This window comes from Sinocyclocheilus rhinocerous, unplaced genomic scaffold (genome assembly GCF_001515625.1).
Source record: "Sinocyclocheilus rhinocerous isolate Xijiao unplaced genomic scaffold, SAMN03320098_v1.1 scaffold2090, whole genome shotgun sequence".
NCBI classification, from domain to species: Eukaryota; Metazoa; Chordata; class Actinopteri; order Cypriniformes; family Cyprinidae; genus Sinocyclocheilus; species Sinocyclocheilus rhinocerous.
Window position 1 is genome coordinate 52,224 of NW_015632025.1, and position 19,169 is coordinate 71,392.

A 19,169-nucleotide genomic window follows, 5' to 3' on the forward strand; every position below is an offset into this window, starting at 1 on the left:
TCTCTCTCTCTCGCTCTCTCTCTCTCTCTCTCTCTCTCTCTCTCGGGAGACTTTTTTTGAGTGTTTTATATTGTATCAGACAGTCAGATAGTGTGAAAAGCAACTAATAAAACATTTCTTTGACCTGACTGAGGTGTTATTAGCGAGGTAAAGTCTTAATATAAATTTAATGGTTGTTTTTATTATTATTATTGAAAATGTTTGTAAAAGCTATATTAGAATAATATAAAATCTAAATAAACAAAATGGATCGGCATTAATCTAATATCCCCAATTAAATTTAAATAAACATGACAGATACAATCAAAAAGACATTTAGGCTAACTCTGTCAGAGTGATGCATATCTTAATAATTTAAATTTAACGTCTACATATCAATCATGTTACGTGTTGTATCCTTATAATAATGGATACAGCACTGATGCGCATCCTGGCGATAACATGAAATGCAGGCTATTAAAAAAATAAAATAAATAAAATAAATAAATAAATAAAGCTTTGAAGTTGCCAGTATAGATTAAATCATCATGGATGAATTTAGACATTAAAGTTTTTACATTGTAATGTAATTTAGGTCATTGCGTTTGGATAAAAGCGTCTGCAAAATGATAAAATGTAAATAAAAATCAGAATTGATTTGAGACCTACTACAGCTCATATAGTCCAGCTACGACAGACTCGCATTCTAGACGGTCTCAGAACAGATATATTCACCTCAGTAAAGAAAGTATTGTGTTTCAAGTCATTATTTTATTTGTCTTGATGTTTCAAAATGACTCTCTTGTCTGCGTTTCCTAAGCAACTCGTATAAATGCATAAATAAGGTAGCCTAGTATGGCTTTCGAGACAGCATCAGCTTGACTAATTACTGGTTGTGAAGGGATAAATAAACAATAAACTGTGAGAGTGAGCAAGCAAAATAAGGGTTAGGCGTAAAAGAGCACATAGTTATTGTGTTGGGGCCCCATACCTGCAATTTGTTAAGGGCCCCCAAATCAAGTTTGCCCCTGTTTAACAGGAGTTGATGCAATGTTGAAATGTTGAGAAAACACTTGTTAAAATGTAAGTGATTTGTTTGTAAATCCAGTGGTCAAATGCTGTGTGGCGTCTCAGTTTTCTGTGTAATTACAGCTGCCTGACTACTGACTGCTCATTGTGTGAACATCCACAAAACTGGAGGACTTTATGAATGTATAAACGCGGTAGGTTATGAAAAAAATATGAAAAAGTGGAATTAGTGAGAATCAATGAATTATGAATAATGTTTTGCTATTGTGTGAATAATTTATAATCATGTGATCAATAAAAAGTAACTAAACTGATTATGAGTGGTTTCAAATGTAATATAATCTAATTAAAAGTACTTTTTGGAATCTGATTGCATAATCTAGATTACATGTAATCAGTTACTACCCATTTACAAAGCTTTTGGGTGATTTAAAGCATATTATCAATCAACATCACTGCAAACAGGCTTTCCATCTAATATAAACCAGTATTTACCTAGTCTAATAATAACAACAACAAGTTATAATAACAATAATAAGCTATTGCTCTCGCACGTGTCCAACAAAACCAAAAGTCTGCTGATCCTTAAGAGAGCAATAACCAGTTTACTCCATCTCTATCTAATTTAACAAAAATATCACACCAGCAGACATTCCAGTTGCTCTCTGCATATTTTGTTTTAAAAAGCGTACATATTTTGAGATTTTGGTTCACAAATAAAAACAAACTAACAAAAAAATAGATAGCACACTAATTTGCTGTGGTGCCTCATAGATTCTCATACTTGTGAAGAAGTAGCCTAGTTTCTCTGAACCTATAAATGACACGGGTTAAAACAAAGAATCCTATTGGCCGAGGAGAAAGCGATTCGCTTTTTAATTGGCCCATTGCCCCCGCCGCTTTGACTCCGTCCTTTCTGTTCATCAAGTTTGGTTGAGTTGTTTGAGAGTTCATGTCAGACTTGAAGAAGTGTGAAAAACTCGCGCCTACACACATTATGAGCGGTGAGTCCACTTTATACAATCTAAATGTGTTTATTAGCTCTCATCAGTATTAACGACAACTGTAATCGATTGATGTATTGTCAAACACCGACATCGATTCGCCCAAAACACCTAATTATGTTGTTCGTATTCCGCTTAAGTGATCATAAACCGCAATAATCGTCTCGTAATCGCTAACAGGAGCCATCTGAGTTTGACGTAAAGTTTGTTGTTTTTGTTTCTGGAGTTAGTGACCGTAATCTTGAGCTTGTTTGCCAAGTTGTGTTGATCTTTACAGCGACCTACATTGAGTTAACTTATATAACACGAGCGACGATAAACAGCGTTTAACGAAAGTCAGAGAATGGACGTTAGCGATGAAGATGATGGCGACGAAGATTATGAAGAAGCGAATAAGTGTTAGTGTTTTTAGTGAAGGAATATGGCCACTGAACGCGTGTCAGCTCCTCAGCTAATGCTGCTCTGCTAACTTTTAAACCGGTTTCATCTGTTGCCCGTGAACTGCACACTAGATAAACACATGCTTGTGCTCTTTCTGAGTTTCTGTTGACTGTGTGTCAGATCCACAGCAGAATAAAATGAGTTTATATTAACTGTGTGTCAGATCCACAGCAGAATAAAATGAGTTTATATTAACTGTGTGTCAGATCCACAGCAGAATAAAATGAGTTTATATTAACTGTGTGTCAGATCCACAGCAGAATGTAATGAGTTTATATTAACTGTGTGTCAGATCCACAGCAGAATAAAATGAGTTTATATTAACTGTGTGTCAGATCCACAGCAGAATGAAATGGCGGCGCTGGTGGACAACGACACGAGCTTCATTCAGAAGAGAAACTCCAGCACAGCTCAAGTAAGTGCTCCACTTCACAGCCCATATCTGTTAACCCTTCCCTGCAGAGTGTGTTTGACTCGAGCTCGCTGTATTAGGTGCTGCTGAGTGTGTAATGAAGGCAGGTCTGTGTCTGCTCTGAGCAGCTTCGCTGAGGGTTATGGGAGGGAAATGGGTGGATCAGGAAGCAGTGTCTGCTTTTAAAACTCTTCACTTACTGGAAATAAAGCACAGCCGAGGCTTCTGCTCTGTGATTGGAGACCAGAGCAGATTTCTTCAGACTGTTGTTGACCTGAAGTTTGTGAACACAGATGCTTCTAGCTGCTCACCTGAGGCTGATTTTGTGTGGCGTAGAGCGGTTCATCATCGTATAAGGGTCAGATTATTCCTTCAGGTCAGCAGCTGTCATGGCACAGCAGAAGCGTGAAGACAGTTTGTTATTTAGCTTTAACACAGGCGCACATTAAGCGAGGTCAGCTGGACCGTTCTTCGGCAATACTTTGGCCAAATGCTCACGCAGAGTTTGCATACTTGCTTAAAGTACGTTTCTGTCATTATTCAGCACATACTCGGAACAGTCTCTGTCTGTATGAGAAACACAAGTGTGATTGGCTCAGTTTTAATATTCTTAATCAGTTTTGTTTCAAAGTAAATGACCAGATTTCTGAAATTTCAGAAAGTTCAGTTGTCAAACATAATTGAAATCTCTCTTTTTATTATCAATACTTGACCGCACATGTTTGTATGTTTTTTAGCTAATTCTTGTGGGATCCATAATCTGTTGTTAAAATTAATAACTATTATGGTGTTTGCAGGTTTTGCAGTCCACTAAAAAATATGAAAAATAGTAAATGGTAATTACTGTATTACAAATAGCAATTATTAGGGGTGCTCCGATCAGGGTTTTTGAGGCCGATCACAGAAAGCAGTATCTGCTGATACCGATCACCGATACCGATCTTTTTAAAGCCTTATTTTTATCATGTAGTATTATTTATAGTGATACTCCAATCAGGAATTTTAGACTTTTATTCGGGGCCTAAATTTCATTTTTGAAAATGAGGGGTATTTCCCTCGTGTGACTCTTGTGAGGGGATTTTTTTTTATTTCAGGTGTGGAGGGGAGCATTTTTTTTTTTTTTTTTTTTTTTTAAACATATTTATCTCACCTGTGCAATTTTTGCACAATAGCTTACACACAGCACAAAAAAGTTGCTCAAGCAAGCGTTTCAAATACTTTTCTTACGTTATCACAAACATTCTAAATTAAAACTTACCATTGACAGAAACAGTCAGCTCTCTACTGCCTTTCCTTTTTTATTTAAATCTTTATTACAAGCAATCCTGCGGTTCATAAAGAACTTTGTTTTCCTTCCTCCACGAGTGCCATCTATTATTGCCTTGTTTATCTAAAAGTGCTCTTTTCCTTTAAGCCTAGCCAAAAAGCCATATGTGTTGACTGTGAAACACAGTGGTTTAATCGGTTTATGGTTTAATTACTACATTTTTGTGTCAATCCATGTTCATATTTACAGCAAACAGTGCGCTGTCATTTTATTTCAGCGCGTGCGCACAGACAACGCCGGACCGCAGCCGTGTGCAGTGTGAATGCTTTAACATGAGCGCGAGAGAAATGCGCACTGCAAATGGAGTATGTGGCGTTATGTGTGTGCGCTGCGTGTGTGCATGAGCTCAGTCTCCAGGAGAGCGTGCGAGCACTGAATGCTTAAACACTGGCAAGAATTAAAAAGTAATGCAATTTATAAACTTTGGTGACGATGTGACTCTGCCTCGCTTGTGCAAGTGACAATTCCTGTGTTAACTGTGCAGCTCGCTTATAGACAGACACGATGTGTGGTGATTTGCGCATTTTGAGAGAGAGAGTGTGCGGTGATTCACTCATGCTGTTTGTGAAATTAATTTTCAAATTACTTGAAGTTATTTAATGAAGAAATATGAATTGTACCTCACCTTCAGCATTATAATTATTTTACCCATCGTCAGCTTGAGATCAGCCTTCATAGAGAGAATCAAACATCCCAAAGTGATTATCGGCTGATAGTGATCGGTAGCCCATCAATCGGAGCACCCCTAATTTTTACTGTTATTGTTATCGACCGATAAGAATATTTGGCTGATATATTAAATCAGATAAATAATGCATTATTTCCTTCAGAGACCCTTCAGATGCGCACTGTTTGCCGTGATGGTTTTTAATTGCTTGAAATATGATTGGAATCACTTTGAAAAGGAAAATACAGTGAAGTGCAACATGTGCAGGGCAAGTCTACCATAAAGGCTACATGAAATTATATTAAGAACATTACTGTAAAATAATGTTGCACATGTTTTAGCTCGTTGTTACGGGAAAAGTGCATCCGCAACAGAGCTACACCTTCATGACTAGCACAGTTAAGTTCGCTTGTGCATTTGCAGCCTTTTGTGCACTTGTACATTTGTAATATTATGTTTATTTTATGTATAGATATCTGATATATCACATATAGAACTTTAGTTAAGTTAATAGAGGGTTAATAGAGTGCTTCAGTTTACTGGCGAATCTTTAGCTCAGTGCACGCAGATCAAACAGCAGCACACAACATTAATAATTATGATTGGGACTGTCATATATAACATTATAATGAGAACACTATTCTATTAAAAATATGTGAATTCTTTGGGTTTATTTGCCATTGCAGCTGTCGCTGGACAGAGAGATTAATGATCCAGAAATTCACTGAATAGCTAAATCATTCATCTAAATGTTAGGACACAGTAGGGATGCAACGATACCATTTTTTCAGAACCGATCTGATCCGATACCGAAAATTATGAGTATCTGCCGATCCGATCTGATACCAGCGCAGTTTTTTTTTTTTTTTTTTTTTTAAATCAATGTAGAATTATCCATACTTCTGTGTTAAACACAATCTGCTAAATATAGACAACTTTATTTTAAAGAAATATAACAAATGAAAAAATACATAATCATAGGCTCCGTCCACACGGAGACTCATTTAGCTGTATACACATACATTTTGTATCGTATAGGCGTTTCGTCCACACGGATCTGGCGTTTTGGGGGAGTGAAACCGATATTTTTTAAACCGGGTCTCGGATTGGATAAATCTGAAAACGCCGCCCTTGTGTTTTCGTGTGGACAGCGAATCCGTATATTTTCTGAAACGATGACGTCATCAGCCCACGTCTCGCCGCTAGTCAGACACCGCTACGTCACGTAACAGCAACAAAAACATGAACAAACACTGAACGATTGTCTTTTTATTAGAGATGCACCGATTGCAATTTTCTTGGCCGATTCCTATTTTTTTGTTAGTGTGATCTGCCGATACCGATTTTTGCCGATTCCGATTTTCTTTCTAAGAACTATAATTGACAGCATATGCAAACAAAAATCTACTTTTCAACGGAAAGTTTTATTTTCATAAACACAAGTAAAAAGTCAGTAATAAAATAAGAACAAATAAAAAAATGGCAAACAACTGCCATACTGAATATTGGACTGCGGTCCCTTTAAGAGTTTATCCACGGACCCAATATACTGTTACACAACATGCGTTCTCTTTCTCAACTATTTAACGTTACAAAACTGACTGTGTTTAACTGGATTCTCGCCAAGACGGGCATTTTGACATAATTTTGTATGTATTTGAACGTTTTAGCGCAGTTAGCCACTCATTCGCACGCAAGGTTTATGTGCATAGTCCAAGTCTTCTCTGTTTTTAGTGTATCGCTGTGGCAGAATTACAGCGCCACATACTGGTCTGGCATGTATACTACATCATTTTGTGTCGGTTTCGTGTGGACGCAGATATTTATTGAGACAAGGAGAAAAAAAGATCGGATAGGGAAAGCTCTGGCTTCGTGTGGACGTAGCCATAGTCTATGACAAAAATACTATTATAAACTAGGTTAGTGGATAATTCAGTAGCAAAAGTTACTCTAGAAAATGGGTGCACAATTTTATAAAATCTAAACATTTAGTGAAACAACATTTAGTATTATTTGAGCCTTTTCTTTGAACATTTTTAAACGTCAGTTACTGTGCGCTCTTGGAGAGCGTTTCATCGTCTTGACTGTCATAAACAAACGCGACACGCAGCTTGAACACTGAATGATGACAGACAGCCGCAGCGGAGAGAAGAGTTTACATCAACTCGACTTAAATAACCTAACCCTTCATCTCTACCTCACATTAAACTATGAAACGGCTTCAGAACACTTGGAATATATAAATATTATGGTGCTTTATAATATAATGTTTTTGTGCTTTCGTGGGGCTTAACAATAACACAGACTAGTATACGCACAATGTGGGATTTGGATCGGTCTCGTCTGACTGATACCTCGATCCAGCAGAAAATGCCAGTATCAGAGCGATACCGATCCTGAGTATCAGATCGATGCATCCCTAGTACAGTTATTTAAAGACACTTAATATGAAGTGGCCTCATGTTGTTGTTGTGGTTTGCTTTTGAAATGCAGTAAATTAGCTGGCGTAATTTTTTTCCAAAAAATAGCAGCAACAGTGATTTCTAGAATGCCTCTAAAGCATATTTCTCTCTCCAGGACTCGCAGCAGCCGTCCCCTTTAGCGCTGCTGGCTGCCACCTGCAGTCGGATCGACGAAAACGATGCGGCAGAACAACAGTCGCGGCAGAGCCAGAGCCAGGACTTGCAGATCGAGCTCCAGCAGCCCCATCTGTCACACACCGCTAACGGCTGGCACGTGGTCCCTGCGGGCGCTCCGGTGTCCAGCAGCTCTTCCAGCACCGGAGCCCTGCTGCAGCCGCAGTACGTGATGGCCTCCTCACAGAGCCTGCAGAGTCAGCCGGTGCTCAGCACCCTCTCGGGGGTCATGCCGAGCCTCCAGTACCAGGTGATCCCACAGTTCCAGACCGTAGATGGACAGCAGCTGCAGTTCACTCAGACAGCTCCGGAGGTGTCCACAGCAGCAGGGCAGTTTCAGCTGGTGTCGTCTCCCAGCGGCAATCAGCAGCTCATCACCAGCCGAGCTTCTGGAAACATCCTGACCGTCCCTGGCCTCTTCCAGCAAGCCATCCCTCTGCAGAACCTCAGCCTGAGCGGAGCAGTGCTGCCCAATCAGGCGCAGTTCCTCACCAACGTGCCACTCAATGCCAACATCACGCTCCTGCCGGTGGGCTCTGTAAGCGACGCAAACGCCGGAGGAGCTCCTCAGCAGCTGCTCCAGAGCACCACCGCAGCAGAGTACTGCACCACCTCCACCAGCACACAGACCACTGCGCCGGGAGGCATCCTAACGCTAGCCCAGAGCAACACATCAGAGCCCGGGAGGCCCTTCCAGAACATGTCCGGAGACGGACAGAAAGCCAGTCAGGCTCAGATCGTCATTCAGCCGCAGCAGGTGCTGCAGAGTGTCTCGGCCGGCGGCCAGGTGTTCGCCACACAGAGCCTGTCTCAGGACGGAGTGCAGAACGTTCAGATCCAGACCATCGCCAACGGCAGCCCCATCTTGATCCGCACCGTCGGGCCCAACGGCCAGGTCAGCTGGCAAACGCTTCAGCTGCAGAGCCCCGCTAACACCCAGATCACGCTAGCGCAGCCCGGGACGCTCTCGGGCCTGCAGACCATCAACCTGAACACGCTGGGAAACACAGGGCTGCAGATGCACCAGCTGCAGGGAGTTCCCATCGCCATCGCCAACACAGCCGGTGAGTCTGCTTCCGTTCTCTGCTCTTCTGTTCAGTCCCTTCTATAAACCTGAGTGATCAGTGCGTTTCAGGATAGCAGACAGTGCAGAGTGAAGAAATGGCTCTTTCCTGATGAGCAGTTACACGTCTTTGCACTTAGTTGATGTGTCATACAGAAAAAGTGTGTGTGGCCCAAATGCGAGGACAGCTGTGCAGTGTATCGGTCCCATCATATTTATTTTTGTTTTGTTTTTTTGCAGTGTTGCGCATCATAACCAATCACACACGATTTTGTTGAGTTTTTGAATGCAATGGCCAATCAGAGGTGTTCAGATGCTCAACGCTGAAACAGTGGAGTTTTGTTGAGTGCACGTGCTCGCTGACTGAATTCAGCTCTCTCACGATGTTTTTATTAACTTTTGATCATGTTAAATACAAAGTCAGTCATATTAAAAATATTTTATGACATGACATCCTTATGCCATTTCACTAAAAAGACAATGGGCCTCATTTATGAAACTTGCGTAAATATAAGAGTAAATTCAGAGTAATTTGCGTGTAAAACAGACCCAGGATGAATGGTCGGTGTAGTATTTGTCCCGCCCCTCCTCCACTGATTGGACAGCTGGGTAAAAAGTGACAGTGACAAGCGCTGCGTTTTACCCAAAGCTAAACAGTTGAGTTTATCAACTCTCAGCTACAAAAAAACCCCAGAGCAAACAAACTTGTAAAATGTTATAATGGCAGTGCATCAAAATTCAGTGTCATCAGTTTGCCAAAAATAGTAAATATTCAATAACCTGTGTCCACCAAAGTGTTTTTAGACAGCTGAAAAATGTCAGGCGCTCTTCTTAAAACGGCCAGTTGGTGGCGCTTGAGAATGCTTTGGTGGCACAGCGTTTTTCCAGCTGAGACGCTTTAGTTGCTATGATTTGGAATATCCACGACAGTAATGTATTACTAGTATCACATTTTGAAGAATATTACTGAATATAAAAATGCAGTAACCAGCAATATTAACTTCTCTATTGTTGTTCAGTTGTTGTACAAGCAGGATGAATGGTCGGTGTAGTATTTGTCCCGCCCCTCCTCCACTGATTGGACAGCTGGGTAAAAAGTGACAGTGACAAGCGCTGCGTTTTACCCAAAGCTAAACAGTTATCAACTCTCAGCTACAAAAAAATAAATAAAAACAAACTGAGCAAACGAACTTGTAAAATATTATGATGGCAGTGCATCAAAATTCAAAATTCTTTCGTATCAGCTAACATTTTAAACATACAAACACTTTCATGAATCAGGAAATTTATGTCAGAACAGCTTTATGAACGATTTACACAAAAATTGGTTCTGCTCGTGTTTCATGAATGAGGCCCAATGTGTAGATTACACAAACATGAGGCTGCTTTTATCCAGACCCTGGAGTGGGTTCACTCTCCTGCAATGAAACGAAGTAAATGAAAAAATTACCACAGTGAAATCATGTATCTGCGATCTCACAGGCTGGCGATTGGACGATATGATTATGGAGCATATCGCCCAACACTGGGGAAAATAACTGGACAGGACTAGACCATTAACTGAAGTAGTGTGCAGTCTACGTTTTCTTCATTGCTCTGGAAGCGATCTCCGAAGCTGCAGCGAGTATCTGCTTTCACTACTACACTGCATCTCGCAGCTTCTCTCCACTCTTCACATGGACCATCAGCTGTCCTTCTGAGCTCTGTCTTAGCCGTCTTACATTACAGACATCGCAGGTTATTGCTCTGGCTGCATCTGTGGTCCTCACGCCTCCTGCAGCTGGACTGTGGCGTGTTCACGCAGGTCTCTTCTGCTGTTTTCAGAGTCAGTAGAAAGGTCTTTAATGTCATAAGTTATTAGAGTAATGTGATCGTAATTGCCTGTCGTCTGTAAACTGTAAGTGTGTCTTAAGGTTCCTCAGATTCCTTTTAATTCAGTTAAGTTAAACCCAAACTTTTATTTGGGCGGGTTGTCGTAAAGACCTTCTATCTGTATCTGATGATAGTTTTCTCAAACGAAACCGTGAAATACTGGTGAATTGACACTTAAACCCTCATTTTCACTTGCCTCTGGCCACGTCTCAGCATCCAGTTAACAAACAAAGCAAAGTTCTTAATTTTATGATGTCGCATGTCTTTAGAATTGACCATTTCTAGTGAAGCACAGAACACAGCTATGCAAACTTGTGTGCAATGTAAGACTGTTTTATTTCTAGTGAGCACACTGATGAACACAATTTTCTCTGCTTGTTGTCAGATCAGGAACAAGAACGTTTTGAGTGCAAGCAGTGGAAGGCAGCTGCAGTGATCTCTTCTGGCGGCTGTGCTATCTAGGCCTTGTCTTGCGAGCTGCTTGTCTGTGTGTGATTGCGGTGTTTGCTCTGCAGGAGATGTGAGCGGAGCTGCAGGAGACGCTCTGGAGGACAGCGGTGCGCTGGAGGAGAATGTGGAGAGCAGCCCGACGGCCTCCAGCAGACGCACACGCAGAGAAGCCTGCACCTGCCCCTTCTGCAAAGACGGAGAGGGACGGTACGCTACTCATTACCTGATGCATGGATCCATTATAATGATACACTTCTGATTTCTGGAAGTTGACTTCACTGAAGATATCACCGACTGTGTTAACTGTATTATTTGTGTCCTTCGATTCTTGAAAGGTGTTATATAAACAAAACATTATTATTATTATTATTATTATTATTATTAACTGGAATACTTGATGGGATGGGTATTTTGACATCATTTAATTTTACTAGACCAAATCTCTATGGCCAGCTGTAAAACTAGTCATCTACTGCTGGATAAACAGCAGCTCTGCCTTCAGTCTTTGTTAGATTGTCATCTCACCTGCTCTTCCTTCAGCAGTGACCCCAGTAAGAAGAAGCAGCACATCTGTCATATTCCCGGCTGTGGGAAGGTGTATGGGAAGACGTCTCACCTGCGGGCACACCTGCGCTGGCACACGGGAGAGAGACCCTTCGTGTGCTCCTGGTCCTTCTGCGGGAAACGCTTCACTCGCTCTGATGAGCTGCAGCGGCACAAGAGGACACACACAGGTGAGCTTCACACGCTGGCAGAGCTCGCAGACACTTTACTGAGAGTGTGTGTGAGAGTGTGTGTGAGAGTGTGTGAGAGAGTGTGTGTGAGAGTGTGTGAGAGAGGGTGTGTGTGAGAGAGAGAGTGTGTGTGTGAGAGAGGGAGTGTGTGTGAGAGAGAGTGTGAGAGAGAGTGTGTGAGAGAGTGTGTGAGAGAGTGTGTGGAATGTGTGTGAGAGCGAATGTGTGTGTGAGCGAATGTGTGTGAGAGCGAATGTGTGTGTGAGCGAATGTGTGTGTGAGCGAATGTGTGTGTGAGCGAATGTGTGTGAGAGCGAATGTGTGTGTGAGCGAATGTGTGTGAGAGCGAATGTGTGTGTGAGCGAATGTGTGTGTGAGCGAATGTGTGTGTGAGCGAATGTGTGTGAGAGCGAATGTGTGTGTGAGCGAATGTGTGTGAGAGCGAATGTGTGTGTGAGCGAATGTGTGTGTGAGCGAATGTGTGTGTGAGCGAATGTGTGTGAGAGCGAATGTGTGTGTGAGCGAATGTGTGTGAGAGCGAATGTGTGTGTGAGCGAATGTGTGTGTGAGCGAATGTGTGTGTGAGCGAATGTGTGTGAGAGCGAATGTGTGTGTGAGCGAATGTGTGTGAGAGCGAATGTGTGTGTGAGCGAATGTGTGTGTGAGCGAATGTGTGTGTGAGCGAATGTGTGTGAGAGCGAATGTGTGTGTGAGCGAATGTGTGTGAGAGCGAATGTGTGTGTGAGCGAATGTGTGTGTGAGCGAATGTGTGTGTGAGCGAATGTGTGTGAGAGCGAATGTGTGTGTGAGCGAATGTGTGTGAGAGCGAATGTGTGTGTGAGCGAATGTGTGTGTGAGCGAATGTGTGTGTGAGCGAATGTGTGTGAGAGCGAATGTGTGTGTGAGCGAATGTGTGTGAGAGCGAATGTGTGTGTGAGCGAATGTGTGTGTGAGCGAATGTGTGTGTGAGCGAATGTGTGTGAGAGCGAATGTGTGTGTGAGCGAATGTGTGTGAGAGCGAATGTGTGTGTGAGCGAATGTGTGTGTGAGCGAATGTGTGTGTGAGCGAATGTGTGTGAGAGCGAATGTGTGTGTGAGCGAATGTGTGTGAGAGCGAATGTGTGTGTGAGCGAATGTGTGTGTGAGCGAATGTGTGTGTGAGCGAATGTGTGTGTGAGCGAATGTGTGTGTGAGCGAATGTGTGTGTGAGCGAATGTGTGTGTGAGCGAATGTGTGTGTGAGCGAATGTGTGTGTGAGCGAATGTGTGTGTGAGCGAATGTGTGTGTGAGCGAATGTGTGTGTGAGCGAATGTGTGTGTGAGCGAATGTGTGTGTGAGCGAATGTGTGTGTGAGCGAATGTGTGTGAGAGCGAATGTGTGTGTGAGCGAATGTGTGTGTGAGCGAATGTGTGTGTGAGCGAATGTGTGAGTGAGAGCGAATGTGTGAGTGAGAGCGAATGTGTGAGTGAGAGCGAATGTGTGAGAGAGTGAGTGTGAGCGTGAGATGTGAGTGTGTGAGTGTGCGAGCGAGTGTGTGTGAGAGACATTTGGTGTATGTTGTGCTGTATTAGTATAGCTATTGTTGAGAAAAAAACAAACATGTATGAACAAGAAAATAAAGAGCTGGATGTACTTGGTGATTTTAAAGAGTGATTTGAATAAACTCAGTAAATCTTGTTGAAAAAAGTTGATTCCGACCTCACACTGCTTGTGATTAACTCAGCCACGGTTATATATTTAAATCAGACCTGTGACAAAATAAAATATTGGTCTTCACTACACTGCCAGTCAAAAGTTTAGAGTATTTAAGATGATTTTTTGTTTCAAAGAAAAGTCCATCTGCTCACCAAGGCTGCATTTATTAGATCAAATATACAGTAAAAACAGTAATATTGTCAAATATTATTAGTTCAGCATGATCAGAGCTGTATTTTCAGCATCATTACTGCAGTCTTCAGTGTCACATGATCTTCAGAAATCATTCTAATATGCTGACCAGAAGTATACTCATACTAATACACTCATACTCCATTAAACCAACCATAAACCGTTAGTTTTGCTGAAATACTTCATACATGGAACAGTATTGACGATATATTGATCATGTGGCTCAGTCATAGCTGTGCTTTACTGTAAAGCATCAAGGACCAGAACTATTTATCTAAAACAGTAAAAAGAAATTGTATAGAACTCAAGTAAAACAGTTTATTTCATTTGAACCTTAAATTGCATATATTTATCCTCTTAGTTGTTTTTTGGTCACATTTTATTTTAAGGTTAAATTCTTGTTATTAACAAACCATTAACTAAGATTTTTGCCTCAAACTCCTAATTTGCTGCTTATTAATAGTTAGTAAGGTAGTTAAGTTTAGGTATTGGGTAGGAGTAGGGATGTAGAATGTGGTCATGCAGAATATGAGCTTTATATGTACTCATAAACAGTAGAGCTGCACGATTAATCGTTAAAAGATTGCGATCTTGATTCAAACACCCACACAATCTGATTTCTAAAGGACAATGATTCACCCGTGGCTATTAAACCTTCAAAAAGTCTTACCGGATCATTCAGATCTGCGTTCGCAGCCGCTGACACAGAGAGCAGACATTTCCCACGTTTAGGTAGAAACAGACTTCTCAACTGCACAGTATTATTTCTGTCTTACAGTCTGTAGTGATGACTGATTACGGAGTATCACTATAAACCAATAGTGATATCACAGAAATACTGGGGTGAATGTTTAGGCTATAGTAGTGATCAAAATAGATCGTCATCTTTTGAAAGTAACTGGAGCTTCAAATAATGTTTGTGTGATTGCATTTCTCCACTAGGTGGCAACAAGTGACTGTTAAAAAATGCAGAGCTTAAAGTTCTCCGGCACCGTGCCGGATCTCCGGCGTGCAGCGTTTGACTGCGGGGTAAAAAAATAGTCCTACTATTAAAAAAAAAAAAAAAAATCTAAAAAAATCTTGTTGATTGATATCGCTTTCGAGTTAATGAGTTCGTCTATCAATGGTTTGAGAGGAGCACAGCTTTCACTCTCAACCAAACTAACATTACTAGCCAATCAGAATGTTTTGCTGCTCTTATAAACACGAGACGCGTATAATTGTATCCAATTGCGGAGTCGCAGCCCTGATGAATGGAGAAGCGCGGCAAAAAGCTGCGAGGCGCAATGTTCAAAGATGTCCATCTAGCGCATATTTACATAGAATAAGCTTATTTACATAGAAGGAGCTTTGTAAACAGCTCAGAGTAATCATGTCATCTCCATAAAACGATATGATTGCCAGAACAAATTTACCGGGATTTGTGAAAAGGTCCTGTTCACACATGATGTATTAATGGTAACTTGCCGGTAATTTACCAGTACTGTATGTGTGAAAGGGGCTGAACTCTTCCTCTGCATATGCTGTGAATTTGAGTTGCTTAACGTTCATCTGGAAAAACAGTGTGCATTATCTTATTAGATTTGTAACGTAAATCATTTATAAACCTTTGCAAACACAGGAGAATACATCAAGCTATGTCTAAATATGCCATGTATTGTACATCGCTGTTTCAAAATAAAAGTTTCTGCACATGGCCAAATATTACAATTAAATGGATTTAAACATGGTTTAATCACGCTGTAAAGTGAAACGTCACCAGGCCGCTGGCGCCCTCTGCAGGTATTTGTTTTAATACACTTAAACTTTATTTGTATTTACTGAATGTATTACAAAGATACCTTAATATGTGAAATTGGTTGAATATGGGCTGAACTTATTCTGCATCAAACTCAAACACTGGTGAGTGAAATCTAACAGTTTATCAGCCAGTGGATAAAGAGAGTGAGTATTTAGGCTGCGTCTCAATCTGCTCCCTAGTTCAGTGGTCAGGGCACTGATCAGGGAATCTGTCTCAATAGTGCACTGGAACGCTCGCTCCCTGAAAAATACCACAATACATTGCAAAACCTATCTTCCCTTACCAGAAACTACGTCACATTTCTAAGAGTGAAACATAAACCACACGAGCCAGCTCCATAAGTGTTCCTGCTCCTGTTCGCCTGTTCTCCGAGCAGATGCCTCAAACGAGAAGAGATCCTGAGGGATGCTTAGGCACAACATAATTGCTAGGATTATCAAAAAACTAAAATCTGGCGTGGTAAAAAACAAGAGCAGAAACAACTCCATCACACTGTCCTTGTCTTATGCACTATTTACTGCTAAAACAGCCAAGCTTGTTCTCCTTTTATTAAGAATGTGCTTGTGGAAGACAGACAAACTGAAGAGCTCATAATCTAAGTATTAAATTATAGTCTGAATAGACACTTGGAAAATTTAGGTAAAATATTTCAGATTTTTATTTTTTTTGAATGAAAGAAGACAAAAGACTAGACAAACTGCTTAGAATAAAATCTACATTTTTGTCTTTATATATTCCAGGGCAACCTTAAAGGTGTCATATGATGTGATTTCAATTGTTCCTTTCTCTTTGGAGTGTTACAAGCTCTTGGTGCATAAAGAAGATCTGTAAAGTTGCAAAGACTAAAGTCTCAAATCCAAAGAGATATTCTTTATAAAAGTTAAGAGTCAACCACGACCTCCTAAAATGCCTCGTTTAAATATTCCCCCACATGTCTACGTCACCGTGTAGGAAGATTTGCATAATGCTGCCCAAATGTTCACGCAAGGAAAGAAGGCGTAACTTTATTGTTGCTGCCGCCGCCACCGCCATGTTGTGAAGACGCTTTGTGTTTCGAAGCGAAACTACTTTGTTTGGTTCCAAAAGAGGACACTACTAGAAATCAGTGGTTAAGTTGTATTTACAACACTGTTCCAGAACACTTCAACCCAAATATTCAGATGTGTGCAGCACATTTTATGGAGGACTGTTTACTGATCCAGGGAGAGTAACGTTAGACTAAAATGCCAGCAGTTCTGACTCACGTAAGTACGTTTTCATGACAAAAAGCTACGAGGCGCAATGGTCAAAGATGTCCATCTAGCGCATATTTACATAGAATAACTAATTAAAAAGCAGCGGAGCTTTGTAAACAGCTCAGAGTAATCATGTCATCTCCATAAGAACGATATGATTGCCAGAACAAATTTACCGGGATTTTTGAAAAGGTCCTGTTCACACATGATGTATTAATGGTAACTTGCCGGTAATTTACCAGTACTGTATGTGTGAAAGGGGCTGAACTCTTCCTCTGCATATGCTGTGAATTTGAGTTGCTTAACGTTCATCTGGAAAAACAGTGTGCATTATCTTATTAGATTTGTAACGTAAATCATTTATAAACCTTTGCAAACACAGGAGAATACATCAAGCTATGTCTAAATATGCCATGTATTGTACATCGCTGTTTCAAAATAAAAGTTTCTGCACATGGCCAAATATTACAATTAAATGGATTTAAACATGGTTTAATCACGCTGTAAAGTGAAACGTCACCAGGCCGTTGGTGCCCTCTGCAGGTATTTGTTATAATACATAATGTACTTAAGTTGGTTATGTTCATATTATGTATAGGCATATTACATTGTTTTTTAACAGTGTTGTTCAATACAATCATGTAATTTCTTGGTTGTGATATATTTTTTGAGTCAATTATTATTGCCTCATTGTTAGTTTATATATAAATAGTGATACTGAAGGTTTTCACTTAGGTCTGTTTGTTGCAAAAAAATATCAGATTACTCAATTGTCAAAATAATCAGTAACTATAGTACTTTTTGTAATTAAAAGACAAATATTTTGTCATTGAAATTTTTTTTTTAATAGTATTAAAATATTGGCTGGTTCTAGTGAACCAAGTGTCTGTATTTTGTCTCATCTCGTGAGCTAAGTGTATTGTCACACCCCTAGTGTCGATAAGCAGTGATATAGCTCATAATTCCAAGTGTATGATACAGCTTTCATTCTTAATGAGCAATAACTTTGCCATAGTATCCTTTCAAATGTTAAAGTTGCCACAGTCATTGCATGCGGGGCATAGAGGAGAAACAATAATGTACAGTATGTGGAAAATAATGTGTTTTTTGAACCTTAAACCGCATAAACACATTTCATTACACCAAATACACAAAATACTGTTCTTTTTAGCAGCATCATATGACCCCTTTAACAATACTTGTTAAACTGTAGAAAAACATTTTCAACGACTGTCACAGTTGCCTACAGGAGGAACGAGGAGACGTGGAGTACATAAACAAGGAGATTTTAATGAACTTCAGAAGGGGAGACACAGGGCAGGCAGGAACACAATATATGTAGCACAACATTGACGTTTAAGACCCGACAGAGACGGGCTGAACAGACTAGAACTTAAGTACACAGGGGAACGAGGATAATGAACTAAACACAGCTGGGAACAAATGAAGAACTAATCGGGGAACATAATGGGAACAGGAAGGACCAAATAAGGGCATAAGGAAACACTTGGGGAGCAAAACACACAAAGCACGGAACAGGGTCTGACAGACTGTTGCAGTAATGTGGACTCTATACTTAGATGAATAACAAAACTCATGTAAATGTGTTTACTCTCAGAAATGTCTTCAGCAGTGGGATGAACTGGTGCAAAAACAGGAATCCCATTACACCACAAACAAGCGAGTTCAAGCTGAGACGAGACGTGAGCAAACTAATAAATAAATTGATTCATTTATTGATGAACATTCAGCGAACCTTATTTTGTCTTTCACAGAAATATCAATACAACAATAAAATGCCTCATGCACAGCCATTAAATTATGATAATTCTTTGGTTTATGAAAAAAAAAATTCTATTTAATAAATGGATGTCATATTTTAGTCATAAGTGTATCCGTTTGATTTCAGATAGGCCTGTCTTAAAACATTCTGATCTGTTCCTTCGATGTGTGTGTGTGTGTGTGTGTGTGTTCGCCTGATCGGGAAGTTGCAGTGACAGAAATGGTGACATTCCAGATAAAGTTTGAAAGGAGTAAAGCCTGTGTTAATGCTATTGAGTTATTTCATGAAAAAAAATCAGTTTGAATAAAGCAATAACTTTGCCATAGTATCCTTTCACATGTTAAAGTTGCCACAGTTATTGCATGCTTTGCATGTGCTGCACCCCCCCCCGCCCCCCGCCCCTGGGAAAAAGTTCAGGCTCAGGATTTTATTTTTGCTTTAAACCCTGAAAATGTATTTGTCATTGAATCATTCAAGAGATTCGTTCAAAAACGCTGATTTATCAAGTAATGAAACAAGTGAAGTATTTATGAGTGAGTCATTGAATCAATAATTCAAACCACTTTTTCATCATTTTAATATAAAAAATGGGTGTATTAAATATTTTTTTTAAATATACATTAAAATGTTTAATAATTCATTCAAATTAATTAAACACTTTAAAAATAGACTGCAGCGATTAATATTGTCACACATTATTTTGTTTAGTTCAGAATTGTGGGAGAATCGTGATCTCTATTTGCCACAAAAAAATCATGATTCCCAATTTATCCAGAATTGTGCAGCTCTAATACTATGCAACTAGTTAATAGTGAGAATTAAGCCTTATTTATAGTGTTATTATATATA

General features: G+C 40.2%; 1 protein-coding gene across 3 annotated transcripts in view; it reads left to right on the forward strand.

Moving 5' to 3' along the window:
- The first annotated feature begins 1,884 nt into the window (after positions 1 to 1,884).
- Positions 1,885 to 19,169, forward strand: part of sp1 (sp1 transcription factor) — a 26,233-nt gene continuing 8,948 nt past the window's right edge. The window contains exons 1-5 of one of the 3 annotated variants that reach the window (XM_016554862.1): positions 1,885 to 2,012; positions 2,789 to 2,868; positions 7,437 to 8,559; positions 10,946 to 11,087; positions 11,421 to 11,614. In XM_016554862.1, coding sequence (XP_016410348.1) covers positions 1,961 to 2,012; positions 2,789 to 2,868; positions 7,437 to 8,559; positions 10,946 to 11,087; positions 11,421 to 11,614 — 1,591 coding nt within the window. In that variant the 5' untranslated portion in view covers positions 1,885 to 1,960. The remainder of the gene's footprint in view (positions 2,013 to 2,788; positions 2,869 to 7,436; positions 8,560 to 10,945; positions 11,088 to 11,420; positions 11,615 to 19,169) is intronic. The other 2 variants (XM_016554863.1, XM_016554864.1) reach the window with 2 other exon arrangements.